The 17,215-nt window shown below is 31.0% G+C and overlaps 2 protein-coding genes across 4 annotated transcripts; both read left to right on the plus strand.

Moving 5' to 3' along the window:
• Nucleotides 1-3,986: 3,986 nt before the first annotated feature.
• Nucleotides 3,987-5,467, plus strand: LOC128394597 (tigger transposable element-derived protein 6-like). Its single transcript, XM_053354937.1, has one exon. It carries the CDS (start codon nt 4,487-4,489, stop codon nt 5,423-5,425), a length of 939 nt encoding a protein of 312 aa, XP_053210912.1. The 5' UTR covers nt 3,987-4,486; the 3' UTR covers nt 5,426-5,467.
• Nucleotides 5,468-6,334: 867 nt separating this feature from the next.
• LOC128394612 (RING finger protein unkempt-like) lies at nt 6,335-11,740 on the plus strand. Of its 3 annotated transcripts, none has more exons than XM_053354956.1 (7): nt 6,335-7,306; nt 7,433-7,701; nt 7,810-8,913; nt 9,029-9,387; nt 9,514-9,588; nt 9,700-9,861; nt 11,398-11,740. In XM_053354956.1, the coding sequence occupies exons 1-7, from the start codon at nt 6,495-6,497 to the stop codon at nt 11,431-11,433; spliced, it is 2,817 nt and encodes a 938-aa protein (XP_053210931.1). In that variant the 5' UTR covers nt 6,335-6,494; the 3' UTR covers nt 11,434-11,740. The 3 variants fall into 3 exon arrangements, with proteins under 3 accessions (XP_053210931.1, XP_053210932.1, XP_053210933.1); XM_053354957.1 differs by lacking the exon at nt 11,398-11,740 and adding an exon at nt 10,236-10,738 and having other exon boundaries at nt 6,336-7,306; XM_053354958.1 differs by having other exon boundaries at nt 6,337-7,306; nt 9,029-9,378; nt 11,398-11,736.
• Nucleotides 11,741-17,215: the final 5,475 nt, after the last annotated feature.

The following is a 17,215-nucleotide window of genomic DNA, read 5'->3' on the forward strand; positions in this document are numbered from 1 at the left end:
CACTTGCCAGTTGAGACACTTTAGTTAATGTCATTTGGGTTTCTATCCCTAGTGTTGCCCTGAAAACAAATTATTCAAATAACAATCAAGTTAATCACTTTCCAAATAGTTTCTAATGATATTTTAATCATTTCAAACTTACAATTTAAAAAATAATCATTAACAATAATAATTAATAACTTTAATGATGATAGAACTGTAAAAAAAAGGATTGATCGATATTTTTTCGTATCCGTTTATTTCAATTTTCAACTAATTGTTATCATTTGATTTAATTGCTCCAATTGGAATCATTTTTCATTCACTTTTTTTCAACCAAATTAACATTTTCCAATCTCAGTGGTTCCCATGGTATTGTTTTGAATCAATCAATATCAACGTAACCATCAAATTACTTGATCATCATGATTAATTGACAAAACTTTGCCTACAAATTTTTCACAATCAACTAATTGTCAAAGTTAATTTTACTTCATTAGTAAACATAATAACGTCATCTGGTGATCAATTTACTAATCAAAGTAATCATCAAATTCTGGTTCGATTTTTTTTGTTGTTTGTCTCTAATAATTAAAGTTGAAATATGAATTAATCGATCATCAGATTAATTACAATCAACATACTACTAGTTAATCAATCACCATTATTGACATGAGGAAAAAGTTTTTAATATCCAAATACAAATTATAATATCCATCAAGTTGATTGTTACTGATTTAAAGGGAATCAATGTTGCCTGTAGATACAATTTTAATTCCCATAATGTAATTTAATGGTGTAAACAATGATGATAATGATGATGATGATGATGATATAAAAGACCTTAGGGAGTAAATAAAGTAAATTGTAATGTTTTGAGACCTAAATTGTTGCAGATACAAGATTTTTATGATAACAATTTATGGCAATATAATATTGACTTAAATATAATCATAGTTATAATAACGATGATAATAAACATAAAAAATGTATTAGCAATCAAGTGAAAATCAAATGAAAAAAAAATATCATATATCCTTACCTTTTATTATTATTGTTATATTAAATTAACCTTTCATCAGAATTAACTGAAATCCATGATAGAGAGGAAAAGTTTATCAGAATTATGATTCTGAAGAATCCATCTAATCATCATCATTAATAGAATAACAATTTCCGTAAGAAAAAAAAAGTTATCCTCCTTTTCTGATGATAAAAATGTTCTTCTCATTTTTATTATTAGTATTAGAATAACTGGAGAAATATCATATCAGTGAATATACCCTGAGGGTGGAAAATTTTTATGGAAGAATAGAATTGGTAAGAGAGAAGGAAGAAAGAAAGAAAATGAGAGAAAAGTTTAAAGAATAAAATTCTGTAAATTTTGTTATCGAATATGAGAAATAAATTATCAAAACTTTTCTTTTATTTTTCTTTAACAGTTCGAAACATTTTCTCTGGCAGAATTGTGTTCGGTTATCATTGTAAACTTATTTAGAGTAAAATTTAACGGAGAAAATGAACAAAATTCTGATGAAAGTTTAGAAGAAGAAGAAGAAGAAGAAGAAGAAACAATTTTCTATCAATTCGAGTTTTCTATGTGATAATTTGTTCCCATTTTCAATTGTAGGAAGAAAATTTTCTTGATTATCATTAAGATTATTACTCGATGTTAGTTAAGATCTGACAATAACACATTAACTGTGATCATTATTACAGATTATCTGGTTTATTACCTTAACTGTAATCTTTATTAGCTTTTCAAATTGTTGGTTTTCTGTCAAAATATAATATTTTCCTGTTATCATCATCAACATGATTAAGGATGAAAACCATAATAATAAAAAAATAACAGTTTTTATGGTTAATACAATTCAATGTAACTTTCACCTAGAATTATTATTTTTTACTAAATTGTTAACAAACTAACTAATTCAGTTGATAATCAGCATGATAACAGTAATATTATTTTCTTTGTAAAAATGTAATTATTTTTTTCATCATCATCATCATTATCTTGTTCATCATTATCATGTTACAATCAGTCAATTGTTATTATTTATTATTATTATTGTTATTGTTATTATCTTTTATTTATTTTCTAGTTTGTTTATTACCTTTTCTTATATTGTTATCAAATTAATGGCATTTCTTGATAATAGTAATTGTATTAGTTTCATTTACTACAAAAATATAACTAATTTTTGCTTTTTTATTGTTCAAAATTTGATTGTCATTTAATGAGATTCAGAGAGAGAGAAAGAGAGAGAGATGAAGATGATTCTGTGATCAGATTCATATAAACATGATAATTTCATATGATTTGTGTTGAAATTTGTTGAGGTCCAAATTCCACTTTAAATGTACTTCTGTACTTTTCTCATTTATAATAATGTTTTCTTTGAAATTTGATCATTTTGTACTTAACTTTTGAATACCCCCATTTCATACCCCCACATTCTTAACCTTTGCTCCTTAGCTAATGATCTAAGTTGCCAGATGTTCATCATCTTTATCTTCCAATTATCTTCCATTTACTTTCTATATTTAGTAATTTTCTCTTTTCTAAGGTCAGTTACGTACTTATGGCCGAAGTGGCAACGTAAACTCTCTGGTGTAATATTTAGCTTTTACTTTTACTTTTGTTTTAACATTAACACCAATAAATTTGTAGTTTTCCCTTTTCCTTTTAATTTACTTTTATTTTATTTTTGGGAACGCAACAAAATTGTCTCCCAATGTGAATAATAATAATAATTATCTGGGAGGGAAAATGAAAATTATCCTAATATCAATTGATTCCCTGTGAGTGCTTTATGATAATATATCTGTAATTTTGTGAGTTAATAGTGATATTGTTGAGTAACTGGATGATCAAGATGATTGAGAATGAGGTGGAAAAGGAGTTGCAGGTTCAGGGGAGAGGAAGGTCTTTGTCTTTTCATGGAAAACATTATCAGAGTAAATAATTGTTTTGAGTCAAGATTTAGAGACTTTTCTTGTTCTTCCAATGAATAATGATCCCAATAGAATCATTCATCTTACCTTAACTTTAATGTCTTTTTATTTTTCTTTTTTGCTTTTTGTCTTCTTCCTCCTTCTATCCAACAACATCATCATCATCATCATCTTGATCATCATCAGAACAACAGCAACATTATCATCAATTTTATCTTCTCATATTCATTCATCTTTTTAGCTAAACTTTTTTTTTCTCCGCTGTTTTAAGTTACCTTGTTTTCTGCTTCTTGTTGATGATTAATTGTTGTTGTTGCCTCTTAATTGTTACTGCCTTGTGTTAATTATGAGTGAGTTTATTTTTCACATTTACATTCATGTAGAATCATATTGTAAGGGTTGGTTGTTTAATGACTAATTAAATTAGTTTAGGTTATGTAATAGTAAATATAATCCTCAGTAGATTTTAATTGTTGTTGATCAATAGACAATTGATCAATTATTTTTGGTGTTTAAGGTAATCAACTACTAATTGTTTGATTGATTAGAGTATTAAACATAAATAATGAGTTTTATCAACAATTAAGGTAATAGTTTATCTTTACTTTTGATTAATCTTCACTGTTACAAGTTGAAACAATTATTTAATTTGATTTACCGTTTTAATAATGTCTAACCAATTGATTAGTTTATCAGAAATCATTTGAAATCTGTGAATTGTTTCATGTTATCAAATCATTTCCTCTACAATCAATTTATTTTAACCATTAAAAGTAAACGTATATATTATTATATTTATGTTATATTAATAAATATCTTTATCATTGATCATTGATGATTGTGATTAACATTGTGAAAATGTTAATCGTTATTATTTTCACCGGAAACAAAATGAATTTTATTGTCAATAAAAATGATCATCATCATGATTATTATGGTGGTAAATGATTAAATTGTTACCAAAAAGAAGATGATTAAATGGCTGATAAATTACCTTTGATCATTTCGATTCTATTGAAAATGAAATACAGTCAAGTACCTAAAATTGTCCGTACCCAAAATTGTCCAATCGATCATAGCTCCATCTAGTAGAATTAGAAATAAGCTCAATCGTCGAATTTAATTTAGTTCATTTTTCTTTAAATGTAAACAAAATGATTCAAAGACAGTTAACAATTAGTGAAAAAATTAATCTTCTCAATGATTATAGTGAATTTGGATTGAATTATGTGAAAAATAAATATAAGGTATCAATCAAAACAATTAAACGATATAAAAATAACGAGGAAAATATAAGAAAATCATCAAAAAATAAAACTAAGTTCAAACAGTAAGTTAATCATTGAAAATTAATCAACAACAAATTCTAATAATTTTTTTTATTGATAGTGTTGGAGTTGAAAAGAAAGTTAAAGATCATGATGATGAGCTAATTAAAGTACTAAAAGAATATCGAGATGAAGGTTTTCCCATAGGTGGCTGGTTAATCAAGAAAGAAGGGAAATTAATTGGTGATAATCAAGGTAGATTCGAGTTACAGTGTAGCAATATGTGGTTACGTAAATTTTGCTTGAGAAATAATTTAAAGTTTGGTAATCTTTCTGGTGAATCAAATGATGTTGATACAAATACTGTTGATCAATATCGAGTTAATATTCAACCATTAATGAGACTTTATTGTGATGATCAAATTTTTAATGTTGATGAAACATCACTTTTTTATAAATTGTTACCATCTAAATCATATTTCTTCTCGAAAACAGAGCATTTTGGAGGTAAATTATGTAAAGAAAGAGTAACATTGATGTTGTGTTGTTCTAGATCAGGTAACAAAGAATTACCTGTAATTGTTGGTAACTCTAAAAATCCTCGTTGGTTAAGAGATAATGATTTAAACAATTACGAATTTGATTATGATTCATCTTCATCAGCTTGGGTAACATCACAATTATTTCAACGATGGTTGAATAAATTACATGAAAATTTAGAAGAAAAAAATTCAAATATTTTACTAATTCTTGATAACTTCAATGGTCATCATGTTAATCAGTCTGATTATCCAAGAATTAAATTTGAATTTTTGCCACCCAATACAACTAGTCACCTCCAACCCCTTGATTGTGGTATCATAAAATCATTTAAATCAAAATTTGCTTCTAATTTAATCAATCACGTTTATAATGAGTTCAAAGGCGGGAAAAAAATTGATCAAATTAAAAAAGAAATTAAATTAAATGTAGCAATCAAATGGGTATGTAAGTCCTGGTATGAAGTTCAAAATGAGACGATTGTTAATTGTTGGAGAAAATCAGGTTTGATTCAAGTAAATCAAGTTGATGAGCTTATTGTTGAAGAAAATATTGACCAAATTGTAACTAATTTAACTAATTTAAGTATTTATATTCCTGATTTGCCAACTCATGTTGAATTTTTACAACAATTAAGTATAAATGATTCTCTATTTTCTACCTTTGATGAATTAAATTAAGTTTTTCGAAAAAAATATTTGATCGATTTTTACTAATTTCAATATTCCCGCTCTACAAATTCATTGTACAAAAAGTGGACAATTTTAGGTACTTGACTGTAATCTATTTTTTCACCCACTTCCTTTTTCCACCTCCACCTTAACCTCCTCCTCTGCCTTGATCATTACACCAAATAGGGAGAGAGAGAGAGAGAGAGAGAGAGAGAGAGAGAGAGAGAGAGAGAGAGAGAGAGAGAGAGAGAGAGAGAGAGAGAGAGAGAACTAAATGAGATTGATTGTTAATCAACATTAATTTATCATTTATGCTCCCAATTTAATATGCTTAATGATCACTAACCTTAATCATACAGTTATCATTTTAATTGTAGTGAAAGAAGCAAAAACTCATGGAAATTAACAAATCAATTAGTGTCTTTTACAATTATGATTACTTCATTTCTAATAATTAAACCATTAAAATGATAACTTCATTTGACATTATAATGACAATTATAACTTAATGATTAGAAAGAATCAGGTAACAATTAGATTATTTAATCATTCATTTTCATAATACAACTAATAAAACCATTTCCAGTACAAGAGAAAAAAACAAAACAATCAAACTAAATTCTATGGTCTAATATTAAACCTTTAATTGTTTGATGACAAAACATTTTCCACAATTAATTGTGACAAATATTCAATTCATTTGATTCAATATTTTCTACGAGTAAACATCAGATGGAGCCACAAACATTTTCCATTTACATTGAGACCAAGTCGCCATCTGGTGGGTAAAGAATTTTAATTTTTTTTCTTCTTTGTGATGAAAAAAAAGTAAACAAAAAAGTCTCGTGATGGCTCAATGAGGAGCCGAACTTATGAAAAGAACAAGCTGGTGATTCAGCGGCTTATCCTATAAATTTCGAGCCAAAAACGTCAAAAATAACACAAAAGAAAGAGAAAAACAAAAGAGAAAAGAGAAAAAGTAAATTTTCATTTTCAATGTAATGTTGTTTATGTTTAATTTAACAATCTTAATAAGTTAATTAAGGTGTTTTTCCAATAATCGATTAAATTAGCAAGAATGCCATCATCATCATCTATTAATGATAAAACTGTGGTTGTTTCAACAACAACCACTTCTTCATCTTCTGCTATAACAATAACATCATCTTCTTCTTCATCATTATCATCAACAACAACAGCAACAGCAACAACAACATCATCAACAAATAGTCTTTTATCAACCCAAGCTGAAAAACCTCAACATTATTCTTACCTGAAAGAATTTAGGTGTGATCAGTGTCCCCAGTTTCTTCAACATAAATGTACCAATCATAAGCCGTTCACTTGTTTCCATTGGCATTTCATGAATCAAAGAAGACGTCGACCCATCAGGAAGAGAGATGGAAGCTTTAATTATTCACCTGATATATATTGTACCAAATATGATGAGACCACTGGAATCTGTCCTGATGGGGATGAATGTCCTTATCTTCATCGGACTGCTGGTGATACTGAAAGACGTTACCATTTAAGGTATTATAAAACTGGAATTTGTGTCTATGATACTGATAGCCGAGGATTTTGTGTTAAAAATGGTGCTCATTGTGCTTTCGCTCATGGTATGCATGATCTAAGAAATCCTGTGTATGATATAAGTGAATTAAGATCAGCTGAATTGGGTAATAATACTGGTTTTCCTGGTGAAATTGCTTCTTCTCCTGGAATAACTGTTGATGCAAATTCTGGTATTAATGCTTTAATTGGACCCAATTCTCTTGATAAAGAAAGAAATGCTCTTACAGATGATCCACGTTGGCTTGATACTACTTATGTTCTCGCTAATTATAAGACGGAAGTTTGTAAACGGCCTCCAAGATTATGCCGTCAAGGGTAAATAGATGAAATGTCAAAATTTGATTAATGTCAATCAATTTTTTTTTCTTCTTGTTCTTCTCATTAATTTATCTTGTTGTCTTTTTCTTGTTCTCTCTCTCCCCACTTTTCCCGCTTTGGTAGATATGCTTGTCCACAGTACCATAACAATAAGGATCGACGAAGATCACCAAAGAAGTATAAATATCGATCAACACCCTGTCCAAGTGTTAAACAAGGTGATGAATGGGGAGATCCAACTAATTGTGAAGCTGGTGATGCATGTGCTTATTGTCACACTAGGACAGAGCAACAATTTCATCCAGAAATTTACAAATCAACTAAGTGTAATGATATGCAACAAACAAATTATTGTCCGCGAGGGGCTTTTTGTGCCTTTGCTCACATAGAAAGTATGTTTACATTAATCAAATCAAAATGGATCAATTTAATTGTCAATTCTAATCTATTTGTTGTTTTCTAATTTCTCTTCTATTATCTTTCATTCATTCATTCTATAGATGAAATTTCTGCTGCCAGAGATTTAAATATGGACAATAGTACAGATTTAGCCTCTTTGTTGTCAAGTAAATTGCCACCATCAACCACTACGACAACCACAACAACATCTTTATCAATCTCTTCTAGTGCTAATGGTGGAGAGTATGAAAGTAATAACAACATAACCACAATAGCTCCTTCAACAGGTAATGGTACCTTAAATTGTATCACAACAACTGTCTCAACATCAAGTAATAATTGTACTTCAACAAATTCAAATATCACATCAACTAATAACATAACAATAGCCAGGCCTATTCTTAACAACAACAACAACAATAATAACAATAATAATAATAACGGTAATAATAATCAATCTAAATTACCAAGCACGGGAAATAATAGTATTGCTTCATCGTTACCTGATCATTTTGGGACAAGTTTCGACTTTGGTAATCTTCAATCACAATTGTTTAACAGAGAGACAACACCTCCAATGAGCAATTTAGGTACAGCACCAACAACAGGTTCACAAGCAAATCTTGGTCAAGGAAATAATTTCCTTGTTAATTCTGGTTCAACCTCAACGACAAATAATCCAACCTCTGGACCAGGTCCTATTGCTCGCCCTCGATCTTATTCATCTTCGAATGCACATACCTCTAGTATGGCGGCTGCCAACAATAATATGAGTGAAACTTTACTCTCATCATATTTCAAGAATGTCGAAGAGAAAAATAATTTACTTCTCAATGGTCCTCATGCAAACAGAAAACTTTCTACTCCCTCTTCATCCTTATTTGCCTCAGGCGGAAATCATTCTAGTTTATTTAGCAGTTTAACAACTAATAGGGAAAGCGGGAGTCTCTTTGGTGCTCCTGTTTATTCATCAACAGCTGATACAGTTGAATCATGTTTGGGTCTTGCAGTTGAAGATCTTAGTCTTGAAGATATTCACTTGGAAGCTGCACTTGAGAAAGAGTTAGGACCAACCTCTCAAAATCGTGGTAATGGTAATAACTTAGTCGATAATGTTGATCCTGTTTCGAACAACAATTCAGTTCTTGGACGAAGTCCTGGTCAAGCGTCTTTATTAGGATCGACTGCCCCTGTAAATATTCCTGGTAAGTTTGGTCAACATTTGTTTCTTGGAAAGAAAAAGAAAACACTTTAATCAGCTGATCATAAAATGACTAATTTTTTCTTTTTTCTTTTTTCTTTTGACTCTTTTATCCTTAGGAGCAAGATTGGGAGGACATCGATCTACAATAGCAAACTTATCATCTCCACCAATGAATGCATCTCCCCTTGCATCTTTTGGAGCTCATTCGGCTGGAGCATTCGGAGTTTCTTCTTATAACAGGACAACATCACTCAATGCTGCTGCTCATGGCGTCTCCTCATCAGCTGCATCAAGTCTTTATGACTTTACAAGCGGAACTAACATGTCACCATCTTCAGTCGATCCAACATCGACAGGAAGCAGTGTCGTTCAGGCTGCAGCCTCAATGCTAGAAAATCAAAGATTAAGAGAAGAGTTGGCTTTGTGTAAAGTAAAATGGAACAATTGGGAAGAGAATTTAATGAAAGTAAGCAGCGTAAGAATTCTGAGTAGATTTTTTGTTTCAAATTTTCCTGTTAATTATCCGAAAAATGATTCATTTTCCTTATATACAAATGAAACTAATTTATTCTCTCATTATCTTATTTCTTTTTGATCACAGGCTGTTGAAGTATGGAAACGAGAAGCAGAGGATGCCAAAAGAAGAGAGAAACTTTTAGAACAACAAAGAGATGAGGTTATTATTCAATTGATTATTGACAATTAACAAATACCACACAACCAATGATGGAAAAATGGCAAACTTTTAATTCTCTTATATTTAAATTATTTTCTCTTCTTTTTCCAGGCTTTCATGACGATCAACACTCTAAGAAAAGAAGTGGAACAAATGAGCGGTGGTCCCTTTTTACATACTCTTAATCGAGCATCAGAATTAGAAAATTTAACAATTAATCAGTTGAAACAGTTACAGCAACAGTTACGCTCTGATCTGGATTGTATTGATAAGGTGAGTGCTGCTGTACATGGTTGGTGAAAAACAAAAACTTAAGCTTGAGAATTGAGTCAAACAATCATAACACGAAAATTATATATATAAAATATATTTCTCAATAATATTAATAATTATATTTTACAAAGATTTATTATTAATATTATTTTTATCACCGATAGTTGTTTTTTTTATTTCAATGCTAAGATTCTGTTTTTTTTGAATACCCTTCTCTCTCTCTCCTTTTTCCTTTCTTCCATTTATTTCTCTCTCTCTCTCTCTCTTTTTCATATATAAATAAATCCACAAACTCACCATGAACACAAAAATCACCACCAACCTACACACATCCACTCATCATATCATCGACATGAAATCATGACTTACATCAGGAACTAACTAGTAGAACGCAAATCAATGCGTGAATAAAGACAAAAAACAGAAAAAAAATAATCTAAACTAAAAAACGCAAACAAATATTAATATTAATAATTATTGTCTATTACCTGCACATGAAAAGAAATCTATCATCATCTCTCTCTCTATCTCTATCTCTATCTCTATCTCTCCCTCTCTCTTTCTCTCTCAATTCTTTTCTTTTTTTCTCTTTTTCTCTTCATCTTATGTTTACATACAAACTATACATAAATATATTATATATTTGACACTCTATTCATGTCTAGTTGATGTTAACATGTAACCAAATGATTGAATTACCTGTGTCTTTGATACTGTGTAATGATACAATCGTAAACTCTGAAAAAAGAGTAACAATCAGGTAAATTTTTGAGAGAAAAACAAAAGAAAAGTATCAACTCTAATTGTGGTTTAATTAACCACCAAAATTACCAACACAATTTACACAATTAAAAGTGAGTTACTTTTTATTATCAAATTATTATCATTCTTAAACTTGATGCTTTCTTTTTACCGAGTTAATCAAAGTAAAATATGAAAATATCCCATTAATTGGTTTCGGTCTTCAGTCGGTTTAATTAACAGATTAATTGGTAATTTCGATTTAATCTAAAAAGGTAAAAATGATTAAAGATCGAGATTTAAAATGATTAATTTCATTTGGTTTCAGCAAATGATCAACCCGAAAGTCTGTTAACTAATAGATAATTATGATTAATTGATTACTATCAATCTGATTGTCTACTGATTATTTCATCTCAATTGCAGTTATGAGTTAATCCGAAGCTCTTAATCCTTGATCAATATCTCAATTAACTTTATTGTAGATAAACAATAAAAGTCAATAAAATCTAATCACCCTGATAACTGAATGGAATCAATAACAATCAGTTGATTGTTAGATTACATTTCAAGACTAAAATTGTAGTTAAATTAACAGTCTCTTAACTGTCGCGTTTAATTGGGATGAGGTTTTAATTGAACAATCAACTCGGTATAAAAAAAAAGTTCTAATCGAAACTTTTCATTTTCGGTTGAAAAGTTTTCGACTGCAACTCGATTAATAACAATTACGAAAAGTTGATTAAATCTTTTATTATAATGATTAATGTGATTCTGTAAATTATTTCTCAGTAGATGATCATCACAATAGAAATGACTACAGGGGATTAATCAAATTAATCGTAACCAACGATTCCGAGGCCAAGGTCAAGGTCAATGTCATTCTTTTTCCCCTTTGGAAGCTTTTTCTTTCTCCTTCAACAAATCCACTCGAAAACTCAACTATATCATTTACTTGGATCATGATTATTATCACCAGTAAATCACAATTTAAATCAACTGTAAATGATATAAGATAACAATTGAATCAAGTTTTGATCTTGAAAATGATTATCTTCACATTTAAAACTAATCCTTATGCTTTTTTATATTATCACATTATCATGACAATCAAAATAAATTGTGTTTGCTTCAACAAATCATGATAAAAGAAAGATAATTATCTTGATTTCATTTAGTTAATATGATTAATTAAATTAAATACTCTCTGTCTCAAGGTTAATTCAGTTAAATCAGTTGGAATTTTTGTTTTTTCCTCTCAATCATTAACTAATAATAAAGTTAAAACAAAACATTAAATGATTTAAAATTTAATTTGATTCATCTTAATAAAACCTGATCAATTTACTTAAAACTTAATCAAATTGTCATTTAAATTATTACAATCATCGGTATATTTATAATCAATATTGAATATAATATTACTTTGTTGATTGTTGGAAACTGAATTAGCTATTTTCATCTTAATTAAAATGAATGAAGATTACATCAAATCTTATTGGAAACATTGGAAATAAAAGTTTAAAGATTTGATTTTCCATGAGTTTCATGGTAATTCAATCGGTTCCAATGAAAAATGATCATAACTAATTCATACAATTAATTTAATCGATATGCTAAATTGGTAAGTTATTAATGATTACATTGAAATACTAATCAATGGACAATCATCAATGTCAAACAAACAAAATCAGTAACCATAAACATAGACTTGACTTTGAACAATTAACATTGATTTTTATTGTTTAACTGTAAACAATTAACAATTTGAATATAAAGTTGAGGGGGTGCAGTTCTAAATAAATTAGAGCGGAAAGGTTCACCTGAGATTAACTCAGAGATTCGATCTTATCCTCAAAAAATTTTATAAGATCATAGATCAGATTCTTTTGGATCGGAGATCTAGTAATTCACTTACAATCTTACTGATTGAAAACACGCTTTTGAATAAGGTGGAGGAGAGAGAGAGACTTCAATAAACACAATATTTATCTTTATTTTATCAAAACACAAAATTTGAAAATTACTTTCTCAATTAGTTACTGGGACACTTCATCAGTAAACTTCAGAAAACTTCCTGAAAGACTCCTAATGAATTGGAGAGGGTCAATTGCTTTTATAGCAGCAAGAAAGGAAAAGGAAATGATGATAAAAGCTCTTAGGCTTTGTAAAGCAAAAAGGGGTTGGTACTTGGAAATTAGCTTTTGTTCCCATGATGAGTATCAATGGTGATTCGAAAGGTTAATTAAAGCTTAATCATAATCTAAGTTTAACTTGAGGGTAAAAATGAAAGTAAATGCAAAACTTTAAGACAAAAGAAAAGTAATTAAGAAAAAGGGATTAAATAGAAGTGAAGAGAGGAGATTATCTAGGTTGAATCTAGAATCCATGGGAAAGGTTAAGGAGGTCAAATTCCTGCCTTAAATATTCCGTCTCTTTTGATTAAGATACTTCTTTAAACTTTCTGATGAGATTCTATTAGATTTAGCAATAGGTAATCTCATGTCTGATTTCAATTCAGAACTGGTAATGAGTAGGACACTTTCATTTTTCAATTGTGATTCCATCTTGTTCATATTGATTAATAGGGAATCCATGGCTTTGTCGAAATCAATCTCAGTTGATTCTTTTTCATCGTCCTTTTTATCTTCTTCATCTGAAGTGGTTGTTCCACTTGAAGAACTTTCTGGTTCAGATTCTGACTGAACGGGAGTAGGATGAGTTTCTTTCTCAGTTGAATTGAGTTTGTCGGTGACGAATACTGTTAATTCATCCAATTGGGTTGATGAATGGGGTGATTCATACTGATGAGATGGTCCGGCTACTGGTTCATCTGGAACTGTAGTAGTGGTTGGTTGATGATCTTCAATTTCATCAATTTCTTGAATCTCTGGCAACATGGGGGCTTGTGGCTTGACTCTTTTTCCTTGTTCAATAAGGGTGTCATCAGGGGTAACACAGTTAGAGTTGAATTCAGGATCATCTCGTTCCTTGAAATGTCCATAATGATGCCAATTTGAGGGCCAGTCTGCTTTACCTTCTTTTACTTTTAAAGAGTAAAGATACAAGAGTGAAGATATCTTGGTATTACCAACAGTTGAGGTCACATTTGAATTGTGAATACCATCTTTAAGATCGTTACACATTTTCTCTATTTCTTTCCAGAAAATCAAGTACAGTTGCATGGTAGTAACAGCTTCTAAGGCTGGTGAATGTGCATTATTAGGAATTGTATAACCTCCGAAAACTAGAAATGCAATCAAGCTCAAGTTGATGGCTGAGGTTTTGTATGGAGAGAAGAATTGGGTGAGTTCTCTCATGTGAGGTTTAAAATAACAGAATTCACTTTCTGAAATTCCCAACGCTGAAAGTTGGTTGTAAATTCCTGCACCTACGATAACATCGGCAACTAACAGGTATTTAATTACTTGGTCTCGAGCAGTTTGGAGACTTTTAGCATGTCGAAGGTCTTTCTCACGAAGACCATGGCAATGAGTATCGTATCTCTCGACACGAGGATGATGAACAAAAGTTTCATAAACAACTTGAAGGTTGCCATCAATAATTATTATCCAACAAGGTCTTGGTTTCAATTTATTACCTTCCAAGACTCTAACACAGGCCATTGTGATACAAAAAGTTGTATCTTTTTTCTTGAAATCAATAGCACTGGCAGCGATGGCTGATTGAAACTTCTCATCAAGAGGAGGAAGAACGGCTTTCGGTCGTTTATCGAAGGCTTCCTTTAGTCTTCTTCTTTTTCTCATTGTTTCTTCACTGAATCTTCTTTTTTCAGTTTTATCACGAATTCCGGTCGATGGGGTCATTATGCTAGGGAAACTAGCCATGATTTGTTCAACTCCGCGCCTTTGATCTGGTTCTAACCTTGTAAAGGGGTTAATTCGGATCCATGGTTGATCAACTTCTGAAACATCAGAGGCGAGAGACACACTTGAACTTATTGAACTAACTGAATTAGTTCTGTAGATACGACCAGGGTACATCCAGTTGTTAGTTTCATAATATTTGATCCATTCAGTAGATTCACGAAGTAAAAATCCTGGGATCGATCTCCATTTAAAAGTGTGAGGACGTGGTAAGATACTTGGATGAGGTTTCTGGCCAACAGTAGGTTCGAATCCAATATCTTGAATGAATTGCTCCCCGTCATAAAGAGGGTTGTGAGGGTCTTGTACCCGTTTGTAATTTGTCCACCACTGGAGAGATAAGTCGGTATGTCGACGAATTGAAACTGGTCCTAGTGAAGGATCATCGGGATTTTCTTCACGTTGCTGGACTAAACAAGCATAAAGCTTGAACTTATTGTTCCAAAAGGTTGGAATTGATGATGATGGAGAGGCTCCTTTTAAATGAGCAGGTACCAAATTTGATAATTTTCTTGGTACCAGAGCTAATTCCTCACGAATTGCTCCATGGCGAAATGGTGTTTTAACTGTAAAGTTGAGGTGATACTCCAAGTATCCACGGCGACAGTTATAAGAATGAGCTGGATAATTCACAGCGTCAAGTTGCTCCTTACACAAAGATCGGTTACAAATAAATTTGGCGTCGAAATACTTCTTGAGAGACGACGATGATGACCAATCGATTTGGTTAATTCGAGAGTATGGTTGTTCATTGGAAATGCGAACAACACAGTCTTTATCAATACACAGGAATTCATCTTTGTGTTGAACTGGAACCAAGTTAATTTTGGTGATAATTTCTCTTAACCAAAGAGCACATTTGAAGCAATACCATTTCTTACAATTACAACAATTTAAAGGTTGAATACAAATTGATTCACAAAAGTTGCAGATGAACTGATTTAAAACAGTTTCCAAATTTTCCAAGATGATTTTGGAAGGGGGTAGGCCACGAGGTATATTGTTGTAGTCGATTGAATCAAGAATTTGGGTTGAATCAATCACATTAAGCTTGAGTTTTTCCTTAACGAATTGGATGTAGATCTCAAGGTTCTTTTTATTTTCTTTGAAGTCTTCCAGGACTTCGGCTCGGGCTTTTTCATAAGCTTTCATTGAGAGATATTCAGGTAATGGTCCGGCTGGGGGACAAGGAAATACACCTCTAGGGAAAAGTTCTGGCGAATTCCAAATTGTTTTGTTTACACTCTTCACGAGTGATTTCTCCTTACTCTCAGAAACGTGTGAGCTCTCACTTCCAGATCTTGAAGCTGGAAGGTCAAAGTTATCTTTAAACGCAGATAACCATGTTGAGTACTCGGAATCAATTCGAGATACACTTTCGGGTTTGTCATCGGAACTTCTTGTTGAATGAGTTCCTGAGCATGATGACACAGTTGGTGAAGTGGGATGTTCACCGTTACCATTTGGTGACGAAAAGTCAGTTCCAACTTGATGTGTGTTGAATTCCGACTCAATTGGAAATACATTGTCACACTTATCAGGCACAATCTCTGAATGAGTAATTTTATCCATTAAAGATGAACAATTTTTAAAGATGAGGTTGACTTGTTTTATCACAAAACAAAGAAAGAGTTGAAACTTTTTATCTCTAAATGAATTAGATGTAACACAATTGTAAAGGTCAGAATAACGAGAAGTGATCGCTTCGAAGGCCAATACGAAAATGATGAGGCGATTAATTAGTTGGCTTCCTTTTATTGTCTCTGTTGCTATGGAGGCAAACAGTTTAAAAAAGCAATTTGAGCGTTTAATTGCAACGGAAATTTGATTAGACGAATTAATCATAAAGCCAATTTGTTTGTTTAAGCTTAAATCAATTAAGCGTTTAAACTCTTTACAATTCAAAAAGTCATTAGCATCAACTGACTTCTTATCATCTCCAAGATGATTAATTGTTTGGATCAACAAAATTTGATGAAACTTTTTCAAAGTTTTGGATCTTGTAATTCGCATGTTACCATTGTCAGTATCGTTATCAGAATCAGGGTCAATTGGGATAATGTTCTGAGGTGACTGAGAAATAATATGATCTGCATGCTTTTTCAATTTAACTTTCTTATTTTCAGAATAGGAATCAAGATCAATATTTGATTGAAAATCAAAATCTTCTGTTGAGTTTAATTCAATAGTTTTATCAATTGAATTGGTGTTAAGAATTGGTTTCTCTATGAGATCTTCCGTCTCTTTTTCTTGATCTACTTTATCAGGTTGAGATAACCAATCTTTGAATTAATATCAAAAATTGTTTGATTAATTCTTTAACCTTTTCATTAGGTTCGCCATTGTAGGCTTTAGTATTTGAGAGGTTCGTTGAAAACAACTCAATAGTTTCAGGATTAAGTAACAAAACTGATCCTTTCTTAACACCATAAACAATATGTGGGCCATGATAAAGTGGCTTCAGTTTCTGGGTAATTTCATTTGAATTACTATGTTTCTTAACTAGGGCTAAATCACCTACTTTATAAGGGGATGGATTTTCATTTTTTCGAGCAACTTTAAGATAATAATCTTGTTGTGCAACTAATCTAGCATGAGCTAGTTTACGAGCCTGAACTACTGAATAGTTCGCAATAGGCAAGTTTAACTGATTGTCAATCGGTTTTCGTGGATGTTGACCGAAGGTCAGGAAAAATGGAGTGAAACGGGTTATCTTGTGTACGGAC

Source organism: Panonychus citri, unplaced genomic scaffold (assembly GCF_014898815.1).
Source record: "Panonychus citri isolate SS breed McGregor unplaced genomic scaffold, ASM1489881v1 Contig00140, whole genome shotgun sequence".
NCBI classification, from domain to species: Eukaryota; Metazoa; Arthropoda; class Arachnida; order Trombidiformes; family Tetranychidae; genus Panonychus; species Panonychus citri.